Raw genomic sequence first — 23,511 nt, forward strand, 5'->3', positions numbered from 1 at the left:
AAGCCATACTTCTTAATGGGGACCTTCTACAGAGAAATAATCTAATCAAATCAAAATTTCATGTTGGAAATAAAGAAGTCCTAAAGGCAAATTAGTTGCAGTTAGAAAATTGGGCCTAGTTAAACTTGAGTCCATAATATTTTGGCCTGGAAAAATCAACCACATAGGGAAGGTGGACATCCCATACCTTGTGAAAGGGGTTTTGCATCGAGATGAACATTGTTGAGCATCTCAAGGATTTGGGAGATGCTTAGAAGATTACTTCAGTTGGAAGAAAGTCCAGGCTCATTGGACCTGAAACAAAACGACCATATGCATCGTTGCCCAACAATATTGTAACTCAAAACCCCTTCATCCTGCATCAAAATCACTTCCAATAATCTTTTGCCTCCTTTATATGTTCTCATAACATTTATAAGAAATAAAACCCTAAACCTAACTTAAGACCTAAGAAACAACTCCTAATCATTCATAAAAAATAGTATAAATTTATATTTTCTTAATAATAAATAAAATATCCTAATTTTCTTCACTTCTAGTGTACAAAAAACTTTCAGCATATTTTTGACATCCAGAACATTTGAAATTTCCCAATTGTTGTAGATCTTACAACGAGCTTTCTATGGCCTCCCAATTGGATATATCTGAGTTATTAAAAATTATTAATGATATCAAGGCCCAACAAGATTTGGGAATCTGAATCTCTTTTCCTGTAATCTCTTCGTTGTGGCATCAAATCATTATTGACCTTTGATCTCCGGCCACACCTATTACTTTGGTCTTCATTATATAATAGTTCGTATTTTAGATTTTGAAGTATATTTCGATTCCTTAAGGTTTTAGAGGGACATAAAATGTATATGGTGTTGTAACTAGTTAACATGCTTATTTATATTTGTGGTCGACTTCCTTGCTAAAATGGTTGAAAGTGACTGCTGATTGCTTATTGCTATATTTAGAATTCCTTTGTCTGGCCAGTTGTCAAATTATTGATTCATTAGTGGAAATCTACTAAAATATAGTATTCTTGCTTACATTTACCGGACTTCATTATGTTTTTGTCATTTCTTTACTTCTGTTGATTTTTTATTGTAGCTTCCACGTGGGAGATTAGAAGTCTAAATGCATCACCAGCTTCAAATGGTGCAAGATGTCTTGTGACGCTAATGTTGGAGATACACTCTAGTGGCTGGTGTAGATGGAAGAAACATCAATACTCACATTTTGAAAAAACCATTCCTTATGCCTTGCTGTGCCAGGTAGCAGGTTGAGTATCTTGACATTTCCTTTTAATATGTCATTTACAATCCAAATTATTTTTGAAAATTTTAATGCTTATGACGGGTGGTACATGTTTTATACTTGTCATTACATGTTTGTAACTCTAATGCTCAGGGTAGAAGTGAGAACCATTACTATTCTATATCATTTGATGAACTATGTGGCTGGTTTAAGTAATCTTTTAAACAAAACTAAGCTCCTTTTAGAAAATTTAAACGTTACCATTCCTTCTTTTTTTATCGAGGGGGCAGAGATATCCTTCTTGTTTTTGTTGTGCTGTTGTTCTTTGTATATATTCTGTATGATTATTAAAAAATTTTAAGCTAGTATACCATGTTGAGATTCTTTTTAATTTGCACTCTTTGAAGCAGACTGGAGTAGTAGGCTTTCACAATCTGCGGCCAATCGTCGGATCAAAGTCCTGTGATATTGTAGAAGATAGATGCCCTATAAAAGATGTCCATTTAATTTAAATCGAGTTGGGCTGGACTGAGTCATATTCCTAGAGGCATAGCTTCCTACTCAAGCATTTAATTGAGAAGCTGCCATATGCTTTGGAAAAAACTCTTTTCTGGCCTTCAAAGTTTTTTTTAATGTTTTGTTTGTTTTTTAATTTGACATTTTGTTTTAAGTAGCTTCCTACTTATATCTGCTAGATGGAATGGGAAGAAGAAGAGGAAGGAGAAGAAAAAGAGAATTAAAAAAATATGGGAAGGCTATGGGAAATAAGCCTTAAGGTTACAGAACATGTTCTTAAATCTCGGTTTGATGTCTTCTCTCATTCATGGACAGGACTGAGTTATATTGGACGAGATAAACCATTTAACTCAGTTTACAATTATTTATTAAAATATATTTACATATAAGATCATTAGTCACAAGATCATTTTCTATTTAAATCATAAAAAATGGTTGTTTTAATATAAAAAAAATACAAAATCTCGGTTGACTCGGCCGAGTTTTACTGACTTGGCTGAGATTCTCAAAATATTGTCTGAGTCATCTTGTTCTTCTCGTGAGATGGTGTGAAGCCTAAGGCACGTTGTAAATCCATCTCGTTTGTGAATAATACCAAGATGACTCGGGCGAGTTGTCTCTAACAAGATTTGAAACCACGTTTTAGACAGGACCCATAATTTTTTTTAATAAAGATAAAGTAAATTAAAAAAAAAAAAACAGGAATGCCCTATGAACTTTAAATATACCCTATTCTACTGACAAGAGTAGAACCACAACCACTACTAATGACATCTAATAACAATGAGTATCATCCAATAAAGACTTGTATTATGGGCACATGATGCACTTTAGATAGCAAGCCTATTGAATTTTGAAACAGAGACACTCCAAAAACGTTTAGTTGTTTGTTTTTTTGGATAAGTTCTTAAACATGCTTAATTGTCTTCATCCTTTTACTTTGTTGGGAAGCTTATTCCCTTGGTCCATTTTATTGTTCAGGTCTTAGAGAATATTTTGGAGCAAATCCAGCACTCACATTTGGTTCTCCCACAACTATTGTCCACGCACAACCCTCTAATTCCTCCAGTGACAATAGTGAATTTGAGGACCCAGAAGTGAGCGATGAGTTTTATGATGCAATTGCTGCGGACGAGTCATCATCATCATCAGAAGATGGTGACAGTGACACAGAGCTTTCCCAGATGGTTTGCCATTTTCCTATAATATTCTTTATGCCAAGATAATGATATAATCCTTGACTGGATTTCTCTGAGCAAATTGTCTCTTTAAAGATCTTCATTTTTGCATACCTCTAACCTGTTCTTACAAATATTTATGTCAGGATGGAAAAGTGAAGTTGAAGAATGTCTCCTGGGCAATCACAGGCTTAGCTTTAAGGCGGCGTTCAGGTCATCTCTGTTCTTCTTTAGCATTCCAGCAATGTCACTCGCTTGTAAAATAAACATGCTCTCATTTAGTATTAACACCTACTGATTCCCGCACATAATGAGAGATGCAAGTACAAACATTGACCTTTTGCACATGGTTGTGTTCTTGGTAACTATTCCATTCACCTTTAGAGTCAGTAAGAAATTAGCTGAGAACTATTAAAAATGGATGGGATGTATAACACATGAAGAAATTTGGAGCAACCGCTTGAATATGTGACTCTTTGGTTAAAGCAAGAATGAGGGAATGATTCTGCAATGAGTCAACTCAGCAAGTTGTTGAGGCTTCTTTTTCGTTTTTTGGCTCATGGAAACCCGAATTTCATTGTGTTACTTAAGGGTTGTCTAGATCTGAAGCTTCAACAAGTGGTTCTATTACATGTTCCCAAACCCTTTGCTTTATAAAAATAAAAAGCATAAAATCCTAATGAGGACATACACTCAAGTTTACACTAAGGTCAAGAACATTATATAGTTAGCAATCAGCTAACAAAAATATGCCGTGTTTCAGTTTATGCTTATTATAGTGTTGACATTCACCTAACGATTAGCTAGTTTAAAGCATCAAACGAGAAGATCTCAACCCCTTATTGTTTGTGGATGCAGCTTCCGTTCCAAATAATGAATTAGATGCACACATTGCTCCTATCAGTGTTGATGCAAGTCAATTTCATGGTTCCATGCGCCAAGGAAAAGATGAAACCGATACTAATTGTTGGAGTTCTCCAGGGGGACAAGGATTTATGATAAGAGGAAAAACATACTTGAAGGATAATTCTAAGGTGAATTTATTTTATTTCTTATTAGCAAACTTTTTTTAGTATGACTAATTTAGATCCCTTGATTGATTTTAGTCGTCCTCAGTGTGAAGATACCTCGTTGTTAGATTGATGTATCATATTCTCAAATGAATAGTGTCAGCTCTACAATAAGTTTTATTAAAATATGAATTATCGATGAAAATGCTTCCTTCTATAAAACACTCCCTGAAAGAAAGTTGTTTTAAACACTTTGGTGTACGTAATGGGCAATGACCTGAAGTTTTATACCGATGTGTGTTTCATTTTTTTATTATTATTGTTTACCTTGCATTATGGATTCAAATTAGTGGTTTGTTAGCTTTGTATTGTACTTTTGAGAAAAGGTAGAAATTTGGGACGAGGATAAGAGGAAAAAAAAGTAAAGAAAGGAAGAAAGAGTGTGTCAGCTCAAACAAGCTCAATTTTGTATGGAGTGGATTTCCTTGAACTCTCGATACATATATAAAGGGGGCAAGGTGATTCTTATCTAAAGCGCATTATCTAGCCTTCCCTTCTATTATATGCCCTTGTTCTCTTATGCATGTGTATTGTTTATGGGTTTGAAAAGTTGATTAAGGATTTCTTGTGGCATGATGAGGAAAACACTTAAGTTTTAACCATTATTTGGTCAATTGAACTACAATTTATTATCCTAATTAACAAAGTTGGGACCACTCCATTTGCTTCTCTTTGGAACCACTTCCTTTCCCTCTTCAATGTCAGTTGGGTGTCTCCTAGTTCAGTGTTGATTCTTTTTCAAAGTTGGGACCACTCCTTATTCTTTGGAAGAAAGAAAATTGTGTGGAGGTTTCTTCCTTTGGCTATTTGCTGGGGGTTGTGGCTGGAAAGAAATAGAAGGGCGTTCAAGGATGCGATTGCTTCTTGGCATGATCTTTTGTTGGAAGTTCTTGGGTTGCTTTTCTTTTGGTGTAAGCTTTATCTTGATTTCAAAGGTGTATTTTTTCAGGATTTTGTTTTTAGATGGGACTAATTGTGTGAGGTTTAGGAGGCATTTTGTTGTTTTCTTCCAATTGGCCATCTCGACCAACTTTGTATATTCTTCTTTTATATTTCTTGAATAAAATTTATACTTACCAAAAAAAAAAAATTGGGGTGGTTTGGGTATAAAAGGCCTTAATGACGTTAATATTTCTTTTATTGGTAGACAACACTGGCATACTGTCGCATTGAAGGTTTATCATATTCTCCCTTTGGATGGGGAACAAAGATTGTGGGTTGTTAGTCTGGATGGCAAGATTGTTTAACTCACCATCTGAACTTGCCATTTTTTGCTTGGACCACTTCTCTATATAGAATCCTAGAAGCGGACAATTTTACTATCCACAAATGGTAATTATTAACTTTTTCTCTATGTGCAAAGTTTGCAGCGAATCTTTCAGTCCCACTCTTTCTCCATTGCAACCTAGCCCTGGAGATTTGAAGTTTAATTTTCTCAGTTTGAGATTAAAATTATGTGGTTACTTCATGTTATGATTGAAGCATTTTGAAGGAAAGATATAGGAGGGTGTCCCTTGGATGACGGTCTTCATTTATGTTATCTGGTTTGTCAGATCGCTTGGTTCGAATTTGGGGCAATTTGTGGTTTGCCACTCTAGCACAAACCCGGTTCATAGGGATAGGTGGAGTTTTAAAAAAAATTATACACAATATTTTTTTGATAAGATTTTATGAAATAAATCTAAAAGAAAGATTTCTAGGGCTATGGAGAGTTGAACCCACACCCTTTGCATTGTAACGCTTTAATCCCCAAGACAAACACTATTTTCTGCTATAATAAGCTTGGAAAAAAATAATTAGCTCAATAAAATTACTTGTTCGTTACATTTAACAAACCCACAGCAAACCAAATCACAAAGCCGTTCACTTAGTAATAAATCTCAGTTTGGTACCGTGGGAACATATCAGGTAACATAGGTCTTCATGATATTTCATGTGGTCGGAAAATTTTGAGGGCTATTCTTTTGAGGATTTTACCTTTTGATGGGACCCCATTGTTGTTAAAGGACGGTAGTTTATTTTCTCTATCTCTTCCTTTGACGGTTACCTCATCCAATAAGGATGCTCTTTTTATTCTCTGTTTTCTCTATTTAATAAGACTCTTATTCTTTATCCCCTCCAAAAAAGGAAAAAATATGTTGACATAAAGATCAAATGTGAACATTGAACCTAAGGCAACAACAACAATAAGAAATCCTTATCCCATAGGTTCAGGGAAGGCTAAATGAATCTTATTCTTCCTTTCCACTCTATCCAGTGCCAAGTCTTCTGTTTTTGAAAGTGAGTTCATAATCTGCCGTTGCGATTCACTTCCGGGGAATGTCCTAGATGAACAGAACCAGATTCATCAATCTTGTGCACAAGTTCATACTGGTTGATTGGCATTTTCATCTAATGGGTAGTGCCATTTTTTTTGTTGTCAACCTTTATATGTAATTAAGTTCATTTATTCTGAAATGGACCTCGTATCTGGTTTGTGAACTGCTACAGGTTCTTGGATTACACAAATGATACTCCTTGGTTTGTTGAAGCTGATATCATACCTTACGAAAACACTAAGCTGGATTTTCTTGAGTGTCTAATTTTACTGATGTCATCTTATTCATGGCATGGCTCCTTGGTGTCCTAATCTCCCATTTCCCTTGTGTTATTAACACTAGTATACCACATATTCTTTGTCTCTTTTAAAATTGACTTATTGAGTTGTATTCTGCAGAACGTCAGTTAGTAAATTTTTCACTTTTTTTTTTTTTTTTCAGGTGATGGGACAAGATCCCCTTTTGAAGCTCCTAGCAGTCGATTGGTTCAAGTCTGATGAAAGTGTTGATAGGGTTGCAGTGCATCCTAAATCCCTCGTACAGGTTAAGTAACGTTTCCATTTGACGGATATATGTTGTGGTATCTACTTTATCAACGTTGTGCCTTGTTCTCCATACCACTTACCAGTATTGGGTTGTTAATAAATTTATTCAGATTTATGTTTCTTTTTAGTTTCTTTCAACCGGGGTTGTGTGCTGGTGTTTGTCGGGCAGACATTGACGTGTTAGAGGAAGATTTTGCATGAGCCTGACCATTTAGAATGACTCCAGTTAATTACCTAAACCTAAATTTTGCATGTTAAACTGCTTGACTATTCTCCTCTATGGATATAGGGAACGTGTACAACTGAAAAGCTGGATAACAAAAATCCATTTCTCGGAAGACATGTGAATTTTCCCTAAGTGCTTTCTTCATCCAGTTAATTACCATCGAGGAGTTCATTGGATGCTATAGAAGTAGGCTGATTTTCCCATTGAGGATAGCTTTTCTTTGAGGCCGATTTTCGTGTAGAGAGAGATCTTCTTTTCATTATTTCACACATTTGATTGGACCTACTTATTTTCCAAGGAGTCCTTTTTAGTTTCACCACTAATCCTGAAAGAGGTTTGCAGTGGAATCCCTAATGATTTATTATAGAGGTTAAAGATGTCTTTATTGGACTTGAAAGTATATGTTTTTACTTGTGAGTGTTTCGAGCTTCTGTTTTCTTATATTTATACAATTGAGAATCGATTCTTTTGTATCTAATGATTGTCTTTCTCTTTTTTCTTTTTTTGATTGATGAGATTGAATAACGATTGCCTCTTGATTTCAGTCGAAGGCAGGGAAAAAGCTTCCATTCATCCTTGTCATTAATCTGGAGGTGCGTAAAACAGTCTTTGATCTTCATTTTGCTCCTTATTACGTATGTTGGTATTAGGTTTTGAGTTTGTTGTTTATTTTCGTCAGCCTAGATGTGGAATATGTAGAGATCAAGAGGGGTGAATTGGTCTTAATAAATCAATTTCGTTTTCACTGAGTTTAATTGCAAAAATATTAACTTAATTGAAGAGAGGGAACACAATATTTACGTGGTAAATCCCCAAACTAGGATAAACATCCACGGAGCTAATCAGGCTCAGAACAATCCACTAAACTCTGAAACAACTCAAATGATCTTCAGTCATGAAAACTCAATCAATAGCACGCACAACTTGCAAGCTCACAAAGAGTTGCTAACCAAAGAAAAATATATGATCAAGAAAGAAGAGGAAGAACATGAAGAAGAGATGATTGGATGAGAGAGACAGAGTAATACAAATGCCTAAATTCGACTGTACAGAAATGCACCTAAAGTATATCAAACTTTCCAAAAAAGATGGCATAGAAGATGGATAAAGCCGATGGAAGATTCTCTTGAGTGCTTGAAGAAGCTTTCTTTCCTAGATTGCTTGACGCGAAAAAATAATTTTTTTTTTATAAGATAAAAGTTTTATTAAAAAGAGGACAAGAAGTCCTCAGAAACATACAGCGACGAGAAATTACTCAAACTCAGAACAAACCAAATCCCACCTAAACACAAAATCCTCAAAGAACCCCTGAACTCCTTAAATTGCTTGCACTAGAAAAACAACAGACCAAGAATGTTTAAGATCAACAGTTGAGAAGTGAACTCTTTCCTTCGAAGGTGCGCCCATTCCTTTCTTTCCAAAGACCCCAACAAATGGCAAAGTGGGCAATTTTAAGGAGAATCCTTTCTTTACCAGAACAGTGTGGGAACCGCCTGCATATTAGCAAAGAAGAGAACGAAAAGGGATGACACCAAGCCAAATTAAATAAAGATAAGAAATAAGACCACAGTTTGAGCCGAATTACAATGCAAGAGAATATGATTAACCGACTCCCCAATGCAATAGAATATGATTAACAGAAATCCACGAGGTACAAGCCCCTCAATCTAAAGATAATCGACAGTAGGGAGTCCTTTCAGAGCAGCCAACCACACAAAGAAAGACACTTTAGAAGGGACCAAGAGAGACCAAGCCACAAAAACATCAGAAACAACATGAGGAGGTTCAGTGCTACCAACCAAAAGAGAGTAGAATGAGCTAACAGAAAACAAACCTTCTCGATTACCTTTCCAGATCCTACGATCTTCCAAAAATGGAGACGGAGTCACAGAAGACCACAGCTGAAGGAGAGAGGCTACCTAAGGAATCTTCCAATTGTTCAGGACTATGACCAAAAGGAAGTTTCTTTGAAGAGTATTCTTGACTTTTTGGTGTGAGCAGCATTCCAAATATAGTGGATTATCTTCCTTACAAAAAGATATGCACGATTTTAGCAATTCCTCTAATTCACATTCCAAAAGAAATGTTAGACCAATAAAGGGGTCTAATATTTTTATTCAAATGGCAAGTTGTTAATGGGGTAGGTTAGCATTTTTTTTATGTAAGTCCTTGGTTGATTTCATCAACCTTGGTGATCTATTTTTATCTTGTTTTTTTCAAGTTTTTACTGAGCATTGTACCTGTTACAAAATAAAATAAAAAATAAAAGTAGACCCAAATTCAAGGCATTACTTCTTCAGTATAAAAAAAAAGATTATTTGAGGGTATAATTTGGATACCCTCTTATTAGCTTTATCTGTAAAGGAGCTTCCCTTTGTACACGGGGTTTTCTCCATCATCCTATAAGAGGAGGGAAGAAAAAGTACGGGGGTATGGGGTGGTACAACAAGATAGATCGTATCTAGGTAAATGTACTACAAAATTGTATAAAGAAAACAAAATATATTAATAGTAGAAAACCAAGTATTTGAATCAAATAAAAATTATTTTGGCATGTGTCTGACATTTGGGTACAACACAGTATTTGCCATGGCAAACTCTCAGAAATGGAGTCATTATTATAGATTGCTAACATATTGACAAGAATGTCAATTTGATCTATTGTTTATTAACCCTCAATAATCTTGATAATACGATCTTGCCTTGTACTAATGTAGATGTTCCACCCTCCAAAGAAAATAATGTAGATGTTCTATGTTTCATAACAGTAACATAAAAGCTTGTGGGCTTAGACCCATAGCTCAGTTGGTTTGACACATTGCAAAGCAACTTTTGAGGTCCTGGGTTCAAGTTCAGCTTACTCTCCAAAATGAAAAAAACATCAAAACTTGTCTTTTTGTGTGCTTTTACTGTTTTAATGTTACTATTCCACTCTGGACATTTGGGTTGCTAATATTATTTTGGTTTTGTTTTGTCAGGTTCCAGCAAAACCAAACTACAGCCTGGTTATGTATTATGGTGCTGACAGACCAATAAAGAAAGAATCTTTATTGGGTAGATTTGTGGATGGAACTGACATGTTTCGTGATGCAAGATTTAAACTCATTCCAAGTATTGTTGAGGTATGTATGGCCTTGGTGGTATCAAAATATGTGAAGTTTCATTGTTTTTTTTTTCCGTTCTACTTCCTTTCCATGGTGTAGCTAATACATTTTAATGAGCCATCCAGGGATATTGGATGGTCAAGCGTGCAGTTGGCACGAAAGCTTGCCTACTGGGGAAAGCAGTGACGTGCAGATACCTTAGACAAGATAATTTTCTTGAGGTAACTGATCACCCAATTTGATTCCTGCATCCCTTTTGCTTTTTTTTTTGGGTGTGTGAACAGCCAAAACTTGGTGCATATTTTATGTTTTGTATGTGACATTCGTGTTGCATCACAGACTACATGAACCCAAAATTTGAAAGCTTTGATACAGTATTAAAACAAGCTGAAACTTTGTTTTATTTTTTTCCCTTTAGGACTATTCATCCAGTTCTTCAGTTCTCTCAGTATGCTTTGAAGTTTAAGTGAAATTATTTTTCCTTGAGAATCCTAGGATTTAGAATACTTGCTTTGAATTCAGGGGATTCAGAAGACTAGTGTTCTTTCTTTTGTTCCCCCATTTTTGTTTCTACATTTTTGGGCCTCTTCTGCTCACATTTGATGCATTTGTAGAAGCAGCACATCGACCAACTCATCTATTGCTAGGAATCTACCTGCCTTTCGTCTAGGCGTGTGTCAGTTAAAGGACTTAAGACATTCGTCTAGCACTGTTCTTCATCTCATGTAGCAGTGACTTAGTCATGCTCACCAATTCCTCAAATCAACTACATTCTAAAGGTGTCGTATAACCACCGTCTCAAAATTCTTCAAAATTTCTGAAAATTAGGAAAATATTGATGAGTAAGGGGTGACCAGTGTATACTCTTTTTAGCGTAATAACCCTTGGTACCATGTAACAAATGAGTTCCTTTAGAAACCCTTTTATAATATTATTATCACTTTGACCCATGCAACATTTATGTATATATATATATATATATATATATATATATATATATATATAATATATATATATATATGGGTCAGGTTCAAGGGCCATGTGAGAAAACATGTGAGAAAACTTTCGTTTTTCAAAATAAGGGTTAGAGGTTTTGGATTGAGCTGATTTTTTTCAAGGATGGTCACTATGATGAGAAGATCATCCTCACAAAAAATCAGCTCAATCAGAAACTTCTAAATCCATCAAAAGTGATTTACATATTAGTGATAAAAATTGAAAAAAAATCGACGGTCCACATTCTAAATCACTTTTAATGGGGTTAGAAGTTTCAGATTGGGCTGATTTTTTTTTTGGATGATCTTCCCATCATAGAGATCATCCTCACAAAAAATCAGCTCAATCCAAAATTTCTAACCCATATTTTAAAATTTTATTTACCGTCGAAAGTTTTCTCACATGTTTTCTCACATGGCCCTTGAACCTGACCCTATATATATATATATATATGGGTCCCATTCAGCACCAAACATTTTGCCCAACCATTTTTGTCCTACATGGGTTAGAAGTTTTGGAATGGGCTGATTTTTGGTGAGGATGATGTCTACGGTGAGGAGATCATCCTCACCAAAAATCAGCCCATTCCAAAACTTCTAGCCCCATGTTTACAAGTTGAAAAATCGTGGACTGTCCATTTTTTGTAAACCATTTTTGATGGGGTTAGAAGTTTTGGAATGGGCTGATTTTTGGTGATGATGATCTCCTCACCATAGAGATCTTCCTCACCAAAAATCAGTCAATTCCAAAACTTCTAACCCATGTAGGACAAAAATGGTTGGGCAAAATGTTTGCCAAAATGTTTGGTGCCGAACATTTCCCTATATATATATATATATAGGGGGGGGCGTTCAATGGCAAACTTTTTGGCAAAACATTTTTCAAAACATGGGTTAGAGGTTTTGGAATGGGCTGATTTTTGGTGAGGATGATCTCTATGGTGAGGAGATCATCATCACCAAAAATCAGCCCATTCCAAAACTTCTAACTCATGTTTTTAAAAATGTTTTGCCAAAAAGTTTGCCATTGAACGCTACCCATATATATATATATATATGGGAAATGTTCGGCACCAAACATTTTTCAAAACATGGGTTAGAAGTTTTGGAATTGTCTGATTTTTGGTGAGGATGATCTCTACGGTGAGGAGATCCTCATCACCAAAAATCAGCCCATTCCAAAACTTCTAACCCCATCAAAAATGGACGGTCCACGATTTTTCAACTTGTAAACATGGGGCTAGAAGTTTTGGAATGGGCTGATTTTTGGCAAGGATGATCTTCTCACTGTAGAGATCATCCTCACCAAAACTCAGCCCATTCCAAAACTTCTAACCCATGTAGGACAAAAATGGTTGGCCAAAATGTTTGGTGCTGAACGGGACCCTATATATATATAGGGTAGCGTTCTTTTGGTCCAAACATCATTTTTTTTTCAAGGACCCATGCTAAGGGTTTTGTTTTTTGGAGGTGATCTACCTCCACTGAAAAATGTATGACATAGCTTAAGGTATTTGCACATGATGGCTTTAATGAATGACCAATATGGATTAATTAACTCCAAGACGATTAATGCAGAACTTTTTAACCTGATATCTCACTATGCACTTCTATGCAAAATCGTTTATGGGTTTTTAGGAATCTATAAGCATTGATTTCTTAATCAGAATGAAAATCTAGACTTTGCCAACACAATCAACTTAACTAGGTGCACACCTAGCCTATATGATGTTATGTCCCTTTTCTTTTTTAGTTAGTTCCGATGTTTTATTCTTGATGTTAATTTTTTGTTCAGCATCATAAATTTGCAGAAAGTTTGAAGGGTAGGCATCATCATACTCATAGCTTTCTCTTGTATTGGTTAATTTTTGGGGTTTTTTTATCCTTTCTATTTACAAGATTACTGATGGTAATCCCAACTATGCAGATTGATGTGGATATTGGCTCATCATCTGTTGCAAAGAGTATCATCAGCTTAGTCCTAGGATATGTCACAAGCCTTGTTGTTGATCTTGCTATTCTAATTGAGGTTTGTGCCTTTGTAGTCTCAATTTTTTTTGCGAAAACTGCTCGTCTTCTATTATCAATATGTCGGACTTTAAGATATGAATGATTTTTTTAATTACGAATTGCTTATTTGATTATTTGACGCAAAGTGCACACTCACACACACTTGAAATTCTATCACAATAGTTTACTTTTTATCCTGTTTAATATTTATGTAAAATTTACCAAACAAAAACTTGAACTGGATCACTTACCAAGTTGAATTGAATTTCAAATTTTGTAAATTATCATATCATTTGTTTTAGAGCTGCTATTGGCACCCCAACTTTTAATTATTCTCAGCCATTGACATTTTTTTTATTAACTGGGGTGTGATCAGTAAATGTTGGGGTCCCAATAGCAACTCCTTTTTTCTTTTCTTTTCTTTTTTTTTTTTTCCTCCCCTCTCTTTTTTGAAACCATTTCCATCATGCATCTGGACATACTTAAATTGGAATTTTTTTTTTTTGGAACAACACTTGTGTGCCAATCTATGTTATAGATATCGACCAAGTCTGCATCCTTTGCAGGCCAAGGAAGAGCCCGAGTTGCCTGAGTACATTCTTGGGACAGTTCGACTAAATCGTCTGAAGCTTGACTCTGCTGTACCTTTCGAGGTTTGAGGTTCTCACATGTCAATGTGTTCTGTTTCTTCCTTATTATGTTCAACTAATATAGTAAATGTTGGGTTGGGAGGGTCTGTACTTTGAGCTTGCTTTGTGGTTAAAATCGCATTCGATTAATTGTTTTTGACTCAACTCATGAAAATTTCACAAAATATATGAGTAATTATATCTGCCCATCCATCCGAATTCTACATGGAGTATCCTCTTTATAACAAGATTGGATAATCTTCTGTTTTGTTTTTTTTATACGGATGTCAATGATTTGCCTTCTCAAAAAAAAAAAAAAAATGTATTAAAAATGGCGACAAATGTAAACTAAGAACGATTTGTTTGTTTACATTTATATTCTTCTTATTATTTGTTATTAGTTTTTTAATATTCACTCTTCACCCACCTTGTTCTGCACACTAATCATTTTTCTTTCTTCCATTGTTGGGTCCTGACACAATTTCTTTTAACAAATTCCAATTTCCAGAATAAAAGATGTCCAAAATTGTCTTTAGGTGTTTTCATATATCAATTATTTGTCTCATATTTGTAAATCTAAAAAATTTACAAAAATACCAATAAAAACTTGTAACAAAATCCTTCATTTTTTAAAAGCATTTATGATAAAAACATAGTTGTAGAGGACACTAAGGTCCCAATAAAACCTTGAATGTAGTGCTGTTAATGGATTGGAATCTCGGTCAGATTTTTGTCTATATAGTATCTACCCTTGTAAGGATCAGAGTAGGCCATTGTTGACTTGGGTTTTTATTGGATCTAAAATTTGGGATCGAAACCAGGGCAATCGGATTGGATAAAAAAAATAATTGATTTACAAAAATAAATAAGCTAAATATATTTATTTAAAATATATAATATTATTTACATTGTCATATATTTTCGGACCAGGACATGGTTGATCTAGGATAAATCTGATAGATTATCAAATTGGGTCCTTATACGATCCTGATTCTGATTAAATGGATCGGATTTTGGGTATGAAACGACCCATTGACAGCTACTTGAAGTTGGACCATTAGCAGATTATCTTATATTGATATACAAATAATCCAACCTAAAGTAAAGTGAAAGAAAAGAAGATCTATGACAATGAAATATATAATAAATAAATTGAAATTTTAACGATCCATTAATTGCACTTGCTTCCACTACACGCCTCGGTTTTTGGTCATTTTAGATCCAGCCAAACTGATTGATTCCGCAACAAGATACGCCTAAAGCATAATAAAGGAGATGTCTCTTCCTTTCCCCCACTTTATTGTAACCCCACCTCCCTCTCTCTCATTCATAAATCATGATTTTAAAACTTGTTTAGTTAATTGAATTGAAACTCGATTGAGTCGACACAAAATTTTTATTGATTTTCAACATGACTCGGAAAACCCTTTGGGCTAATTTATTGAGTCAAATTGGCTGAATCAACTTGGAAATGAATTGAGCATGATTAGAAACTTGACTCATTGTGGCCTTTATATGGTTTTATATTTAATATTTTAAATTAAAAATGAGTGGGATTAGAAATTTGAATCATTGTGGCCTTAAATGGTTTTATATTTATAATAAATACTATTTTATTTTAAAATATTAAAAAAAAAATCAACTAGCTAGCTTAGTTGGTAGTCTTTGGGTGATGATAATAGAGACCTGTGTTCAAATCTCGTCAGTATTGAGTTACTGAAGTCATTAAAAAACAAACTTACTAATAAATAAATAAATAATTAAAAGGATTTGCCCTTCCAGGCCTCCATGTTTTGGTGAATATTTGAGTTACTCAATTGTGTTTTCAAACTGATGACATACCTCCTTGACCTTGTTCGTTGTTTTTCAAATTCAACTTAATCTTTTGTAGAAAAACCTTAGTTCTTCAAATCCAAAATTCCATCATCCTCAACTTCCTCAAAAGCCCAATATTATTCTTCATGTTTGAAGATTGAATGAGATGGAATATTAAAATGAATAATAATTTTCTGATGCTCCTCTCTTAACATATGCCCCCATCACATAATCGTATATCATATGCCTTGGGATTTGCAAAAATGATAAAAAAAAAAAAAAAATTCTTGTGTATCCCAAGGCAAATAATCTACGGTTATATGATGGGGTGTACATCAGATTTTCACGGACTTTATTTAAATAGAAGATGAAGGTAAAAAAAAAAATTACCTAGAAAGTTGATGGTGACTATTTTTGACTAGAGGTAAAAGATGAGGTTAATAAAGTAATTTTGTGTCAGTCTCTTACAGAAGATCTTGGTCAAAGAGTCTGTTATCAGAAGCACAGGAGGGTACCTCAAATATCTAAAACGAGGATGCAACTCACATACACACTCTCTCTCTCTCTCAGCTTTTAACTTTATATGATTGATAGATAGATTGATGCTTTTAAGATGATTTGTTCATGTAACGTTTAAAAATTCATCATTTATTATTATTACAACAAATCACCAATTAGATTATTAAGATATCAAATCGCACTCACTAACTCACTTTTTTGACCATTTAAAAGAAAGAAAATTCAACCCAAATTAGCTCCTCCTCTTATATAAACGACTCTTTTTTTGCATGAAAAGAAGTGTTCCCAAACCCACACGCCTGTCGGTGATTTTTTTTTTCTTTCTCCTAACATACAACTTTTGAGATTACTCTCAACTCTTTTTCACTACATTTCTATTATATTTTTTTATAATACGCATCCCAAGGATACATTATAAATCTTATAAAAAATTTCAACCGTTCGATTTTATGATTTTCGTAATTTTTCACGAGTCAATGGATTCCCAGCCCTTTTACAACATACTTTATGAACCACTATGCTTTTAGAACCAAATCAATGAGGGGGAAAGAACATCTGTCAAATTGGTCTGAACACGATCTGTTCTATGGGTCTATGTGATTGATCTGGTTTATATTTGCTATAAAAATTTTAAATTAAGAAGATTCAAAAGAACGTAAATGAAGATAGTGAGACTAGATATGAAATGCATCCAATAACATTATATTTTGCTTAGTTGACTCTAAATCTTTATAATAAACTTTGATAAGGGTGATTTAGACATGTTGCTCAAATTTTGGTCAATATTAAAAATACCTTCATTGTTTTCAAATTGATGACATCCTTTCCATGTTGGATGTTAATGAAATTGGGTCGATAACTATTGTTTCCAAGGATTTATCCAAGCTTACCTAATATATGTGGTTTGTAGGGTATTGCATGTAGGGCTGTCAATGGATCGGGTTGGGTTGGGATTTAAATGGGTTGATTTTTAAGACTAAAAAATTAAGCCCTATCACTACCCATATAAATATCATAAAAAATAAAATCTTCGTCCAACCCAATTCACTTTTACCTACATTCAAGTCTTTTGAGGGTCGGGTCAAACCCATGTTCAAAGACCCTATGAAGTTAAAGGAATCATTCAAAATTCAAACCTAACTTTATAATTAAATAGAGTTAGTCCGACCTCATAACTAAATGGACTTAATAACTAAATTCAAACCTTACCCATTGACAACCCTAATTGCATGTAGAGTGATATATGGAGCGTTAAGAGACCAGTTACCTCACCCCAGTTAGTTAGGCCTACAGTCTGGACACCCGTAATTAAAATAATAAATAATATAAAATAATAAATATTTTATTGTCACATCAACTTTTGCTAAACGGGCCCAAGATGTGTGCTAATTTACATCTTGGGGTGGCTTTAGCAAAAAATGGTGTGGCAATAGAAGCTCTCAAAGTACTTCATACTTGAGCTTGATGGATGAGTACAATAGCCATATCTCGTATCACGAGAATCCCGTCAATAAGTAATTTAGTATAAATATTGCGTCCTTGAAGACCTGCCACCAGGTCACGACTTTTGTGTACTCGACGCTACAGTGAAACCGTGGACCACAAATTGAACGGTTACGATTGATCCTCAGAAAAGGGCTTCGTTTTTAAATAATTAAAAAAATAATAATAATAATAATCTACGCTTTTTAACAAAATTCTACGTCACCCCCCATTTCCTACTCCCGTTATTTATTCTAAAAGTAGAAAAAAGCCCAAGTTCCAAATTGCATGGATGGACAGAAAGATCGGTCCACGTTCGTTAAAGATGTATACGTGGCAATCATGCAAGAAACCATGGCCCACCATCACGATTTAATGGTTGCCGAAAAGCTGAATCTAAGCTGACTTGATTACCTTTAATCAATCCATCATGCTTTTTTGGACGGTCATGATAAAAGTTCTGACACTCCAAAAAAGATGTAAAAGGACAATTTTGTCCGTCATTAAACTACTCTGCAAGAGAGTTATGAACCACTGCACAGTACATGGGAGGGCTCTACTCCCAATCGTGACCTATGTCAGCAAATGATACCAAAGATAAGGACCGTTGGAAGAGAGAATAATTGATAGTTTTAGTCTCCTTAAAAATGTTTTAAGGATTTATGTGATTTTGATCAGATTAAAATACAATCGTACTATATTCTCTCAAGTTTACGATCTTAAAAAATATTTCTCGATTATTTTGGGTCAACTAAGGATCGCGATATTACCAAGCATGCTAAATTGATCGTAAATTTCTTATATCAAATGTCCAATTATAAGAAAAATTCCCATCGAGTGTTCTGATATGTTGTTCCCACCATTGTCTTTGAATCCTTGCAATTTTGTTGGGATTCGATTACTTGTATAAGGTTAATTTCTATGACTTTTTAATTATAGTCACAGATTCTCCAAATCGCATTGGAGTTGATCTCACAAATCATACCCCTTCCGCCAATCATGCTCATGTCCATGTTGGGTGATTATTCCAACTATAATTCCCTCTCTGTAGAGGTTGTTCCCAAGGCCTTTGGTTCAAATATTTGAATCCCTTCTTATGCTAAATACTAATTGGTCATCAACTAACCTTACCAAATCAAAGAAAAAAAAAGTCGTTTTTTAAGTTTGTAATCTTACAAAATAGTGAATTCTTTGGAGTCACCCTCGACTCAACCAATTGCATGTAGAACTTTTTGAGAGGGCGGTGCGTGTGACCGTGCGATTAATCTCAACCAATCAGGTCCTTTCACTTTTGCTTCCCCTTTCAAAATACTGTTTGAGTTATTGGATTCTCTTTGTGTGTGTGTGTGTGTGTGTGTGAGAGAGAGAGAGAGAGAGAGATTTAAAAGGCTTTCTTCCTTGGTGGCCAACACCATCCAAATAAACTACAACACGTTGGTCCCATTTTGCAAGTATCATATTCCCACCCAACAACATGATCCTATCAACTCTTTCCATTCAAGCTTTCTCTATTCCCCATGCATCTCTAAACAACAATCTCTCATAAACCAATGTAGAGAAAGATCACTTCTTCACCTTCAAAACTTCTTAACCTTGATCCTCTCTTCTATACTTCCATTTTCAATGGCCATCATCTTCTCTATCTTCACCACAACTTTACTTCTCACCTTAACGTTCATCACCACAGTTACATCCACAGATCACTTCACAGAAGCGCTTTTAGGCTTAAAATCAGAACTCGAAGACAACTCAAACAGTTTACATGATTGGGTTCCTCCTTCTCCTTCTTCTATCCCAAACCCATCTCCCAAAATCGTTTCTTGTTCATGGTCTGGTATCACTTGCACCAACAACTCAACAAAGATCATCTCTTTGAATCTCTCGTCAAAAACCCTCTCAGGTTCATTATCTGGGAACCACATCAAGCTCTTAACCGATCTCATTGACCTCAACATCAGCTATAATTCCTTCTCAGGCCAACTTCCAGTAGAAATCTTCAAACTCACCAAATTAAGAACCTTAGACATCAGTAGAAACAACTTCAAAAGCGATTTCCCTTCTGGGATTTCAGCTCTCCAAGAGTTAGTCATTCTTGATGCTTTCAGTAACAACTTCTCAGGATCATTGCCCGTAGAAGTTACCCAACTGGATTCTCTCAAAGTTCTGAACTTGGCTGGAAGTTATTTCCAAGGTTCAATCCCTCCTGAATATGGATTTTTCAAAAATCTTGAATTTCTTCATTTAGCAGGAAATTCGCTTAGTGGGGAGATCCCAATTGAGCTTGGGAAGCTAAAATCAGTAACTCACATGGAAATTGGGTATAATTTCTACAATGGGTATCTTCCATGGCAGTTGGGAAACATGAGTGAGCTTCAATATCTCGACATTGCTGGTACAAATCTCTCTGGTTTGATCCCTAACCATCTCTGTAATCTAACAAAGCTTCAATCTTTGTTCTTGTTTCGGAACAGTTTCACCGGATTGATTCCATCATGTTTCGGCGAAATTACGTCTCTTGTTAATTTGGATTTGTCTGATAATTTGATTTCTGGCTCGATTCCGGAGAGTTTCGCAGAATTGAAGAAACTTCGATTACTGAGCTTAATGTACAATGAATTGGGTGGTTCCGTTCCTGAAGGAATTGCTGATCTTCCTGTATTGGATACTCTTTTGATTTGGAACAATGTCTTTTCTGGATCACTGCCATGGAAATTGGGTTTGAATTCAAATTTGAAATGGGTCGATGTTTCTACAAATAATTTTGTCGGTAGAATTCCGCCTGATATCTGTGCAAGAGGTATGCTGTTCAAGTTGATCCTTTTTTCGAATAATTTTACGGGTGATATTTCTCCATCTCTTGCCAATTGTTCTTCCCTTGTTCGTCTTCGATTAGAAGATAATTCGTTCTCGGGTGAAATTCCTTTGAAATTAAGCCTTCTTCCTGATATCACATATGTAGATTTATCTCGAAACAGGTTCACAGGAGGGATTCCCACAGATATATTTCAAGCTTCAAAGCTTCAATACTTTAATGTCTCCGAAAACCCGAACTTAGGAGGCTTGATTCCAAGCAAATTATGGTCTTTGCCATTACTCCAAAACTTCTCAGCATCCTCTTGTGGTATTTCAGGCAAATTACCTCCATTTGAATCCTGTAATTCTGTTCTTGTAATTGAATTTAACAAAAACAATTTATCGGGAATCATACCGAAAAGTGTTTCCAATTGTAAGTCTCTAGAGAGGATAGTTTTGGCTGAAAATAATTTAACAGGAGATATACCTATGGAGCTTGCAATTCTTCCCAGTTTGAGTTTGCTAGATCTGTCACAAAATGAATTTAAAGGTTCGATACCCAAAAATTTTGGAAATTCTTCGAGTTTGGTACTTTTAAATGTGTCGTTCAATGATGTTTCTGGTTCTGTTCCTGAGGAAAATAGATTCAGATTGATGGGTAGAAGTGCTTTTATTGGAAATCCAAATCTATGTGGAGCACCTTTGCAACCTTGTCCTGGTTTGAAGGATAATCTCAAATTGGGTAGAAAAATCTCAGTGAAGCTGACGTGGGCTCTACTATTATGTTTTGGGGTGGTTTTGTTCATCGTGATGTCAGTTTTGGGGATATTTTATCTTCAAAGAGAAAGTCATGGGCAATGGGAAATGGTTCCATTTATTGGAATCCCACAATTCACATCAAATGATATTTTGAGAAGTTTAAGTTATAATGATTCTGTGGAGACGACGGCACCATTATCATCAGCTCCAGTTTCCAAAGCAGTTCTGCCCACGGGGATTACTGTTTCGGTGAAGAAGATTGAATGGGAAGTGAAGCGAAGAGGAACGATGAAAGAGTTCATAACTTTGATGGGCAATGCGAGGCATAAAAATTTGGTTAGATTGTTGGGGTTTTGTTCTAACAAGCACGTCGCGTATCTTCTTTATGATTACTTGCCGAATGGGAATTTGACAGATAAGATGAGAATGAAGAGGGAATCGATGATTAGTACTTGGGAAGCTAAGTACAAGATTGTGATTGGGATTGCAAGGGGGCTTTGCTATCTTCACCATGATTGTTATCCCGCGATCCCCCACGGAGATTTGAAAGCAAGTAACGTAGTGTTCAATGAAAATATGGAGCCTCACTTGGCTGAATTTGGATTGAAAACTCTGTTACAGATGAATGGAGATTTACTTCCAAGAAGGGTATCGATGAATGGTTCTGAATCGCGCTCAGGTATGCTCGTTCCACTTCACTTTTCTTTCAATTTTTTTTATAACTCTATATATCCAACTCTTCAAAAATGACTGATTAACCAAAAAAAAAAGAGCTTCTTGGTGAAAGTTCCAGCAGCATCCCATGTCTCTGGAAATCTATGAATCAACCCAAGCAACTTGATAAACTAATGTAGTATAAGCATGGTTTCAAATCTCGTTTTGAGGTCTCGTCTTGTTCATGGACGAGACTAAGTTGTCTCAGACTAGGCAACTTGTCTTGGATGAGATAAACCATTAAACTTGGTTTACAATTATTTATTCATAAATATTTTTATGGAGATAATTATATTAAAAAATAATAATAATAATAAGGTAGATTAGAAGATGTTTAGTAATAAAATCATATTTTATTTAGATAATAACTGTTTAAATTTCAAAAAAAAATTATTTTAATTAATATCATCTGAGTCGTTTTGCACATGTGAGACACCACGTCTATCCATCTTGTTCAGGTGATAACAAGATGACTCAAGCTAGTCATCTCAGTCTCGGACTAGATTTAAAACCATGAGTATAAGAGCTATGCACTTATTGAATAACTGTGGCTTAGACGATTTGCTCCCTCTAATCATGTGTTAGTGTTGTAATTTTGTGAGATAGGTGAACTTAATGCTACCATAAAGGATGAGCTTTGCAGAGATATCTACAGCTTTGGAGAGATCCTTCTCGAGATTTTAACTAATGGAAGACTGACCGATGCAAGAAGCATTCAAAGAAAACCAATAGAGGTCACATTAAGAGAGATTTGTGATGAAAATGAAGTTGGTGTCAATGATACATCGGGGGAGGAAATAAAATTGGTCCTCGAAGTTGCGTTGCTCTGCACCAATTGCAAGCCATCCGATCGGCCATCAATGGGAGACACGTTGAAACTTTTATCAGGATTGAAGCCAAGCAGAAACGCTAGTGATTTAGTACCATAAGGTTACCGTCCTAGTTCCCCCTATGAACAAATTTTAAGGACAACTTAGAAATGTTATATAAGTAGTTGGGTTTGCATTTGTTTGATAACTTATGTAATAATTAATAGAGTTGTCATGCTATAAAATGATGGATACTAGCTTGTATATGTTATTAAAGCACACCTGATCTTATGACATGGTTGTATCCCATATTATTTCTATTATAAAGAGCTTCTATTGCCATCCAAACCTTTTCTATGGCCACCCCAAGATGTGTACTAATTCTTTGGTGATTTGCATACGGATTAAGGTGACATTAGCAAAAGTTGGGGTGGCAATAGAATTCCTCTTTTAAATCATCATTTAAATGTTGTATCAACTATACACAACTTCCTAATGAAACTAGAAGATGGTGTCTTTATGAATTTGTTACTTGGCATGGAGTTGATGACATTGGAAAATGGCCGTCAGACGTGCAAGGATCTTGATAATTGCTTCCGCAATGGTAGGACTTGCTACCTTGTGCAGTCTTATGGGAACTTTCGAAGGAGAGAAATACGAGGGTTTTTAAGGGAAAGGGAGAGTAGGTCCGTCGTATTATTTTCAACATTAAAGGGATTATGAATAAACGTTTCAAGTTGCATATCGAATAACTTGAATGAGTCTTGCACCCAAAAGTTTTATAAAA

General features: G+C 35.2%; 2 protein-coding genes across 3 annotated transcripts in view; both read left to right on the forward strand.

Annotated features, from left to right (window-relative positions):
* LOC147392677 (ENHANCED DISEASE RESISTANCE protein (DUF1336)) overlaps nucleotides 1–14,052 on the forward strand; it is a 28,012-nt gene extending 13,960 nt beyond the window's left edge. For both annotated transcript variants that reach the window (XM_086455748.1, XM_086455749.1), the window contains 10 exons: nucleotides 1,096–1,266; nucleotides 2,740–2,945; nucleotides 3,083–3,149; nucleotides 3,795–3,970; nucleotides 6,766–6,867; nucleotides 7,641–7,688; nucleotides 10,074–10,217; nucleotides 10,325–10,420; nucleotides 13,122–13,223; nucleotides 13,771–14,052. In XM_086455748.1, the coding sequence (XP_086311874.1) occupies nucleotides 1,096–1,266; nucleotides 2,740–2,945; nucleotides 3,083–3,149; nucleotides 3,795–3,970; nucleotides 6,766–6,867; nucleotides 7,641–7,688; nucleotides 10,074–10,217; nucleotides 10,325–10,420; nucleotides 13,122–13,223; nucleotides 13,771–13,863 (1,205 nt within the window). In that variant the 3' untranslated portion in view covers nucleotides 13,864–14,052. The remainder of the gene's footprint in view (nucleotides 1–1,095; nucleotides 1,267–2,739; nucleotides 2,946–3,082; nucleotides 3,150–3,794; nucleotides 3,971–6,765; nucleotides 6,868–7,640; nucleotides 7,689–10,073; nucleotides 10,218–10,324; nucleotides 10,421–13,121; nucleotides 13,224–13,770) is intronic.
* A 4,986-nt stretch (nucleotides 14,053–19,038) lies between these two features.
* On the forward strand, nucleotides 19,039–22,990 carry MOL1 (Leucine-rich repeat transmembrane protein kinase family protein). The gene is made up of 2 exons (XM_086456659.1): nucleotides 19,039–21,880; nucleotides 22,522–22,990. The coding sequence occupies exons 1-2, from the start codon at nucleotides 19,273–19,275 to the stop codon at nucleotides 22,842–22,844; spliced, it is 2,931 nt and encodes a 976-aa protein (XP_086312785.1). The 5' UTR covers nucleotides 19,039–19,272; the 3' UTR covers nucleotides 22,845–22,990.
* Nucleotides 22,991–23,511: the final 521 nt, after the last annotated feature.

Source organism: Akebia trifoliata, chromosome 10 (genome assembly GCF_017979445.1).
Source record: "Akebia trifoliata isolate Shusen 1 chromosome 10, ASM1797944v1, whole genome shotgun sequence".
Classification (NCBI taxonomy): Eukaryota; Viridiplantae; Streptophyta; class Magnoliopsida; order Ranunculales; family Lardizabalaceae; genus Akebia; species Akebia trifoliata.

Coding starts and splice junctions, on each gene's coding strand:
- MOL1 (XM_086456659.1), top strand. CDS start 19,273: ATGGCCATCATCTTCTCTATCTTCACCACAACTTTACTTCTCACCTTA. Junction 21,881..22,521: donor TGGTTCTGAATCGCGCTCAG/GTATGCTCGTTC, acceptor TTTGTGAGATAG/GTGAACTTAATGCTACCATA.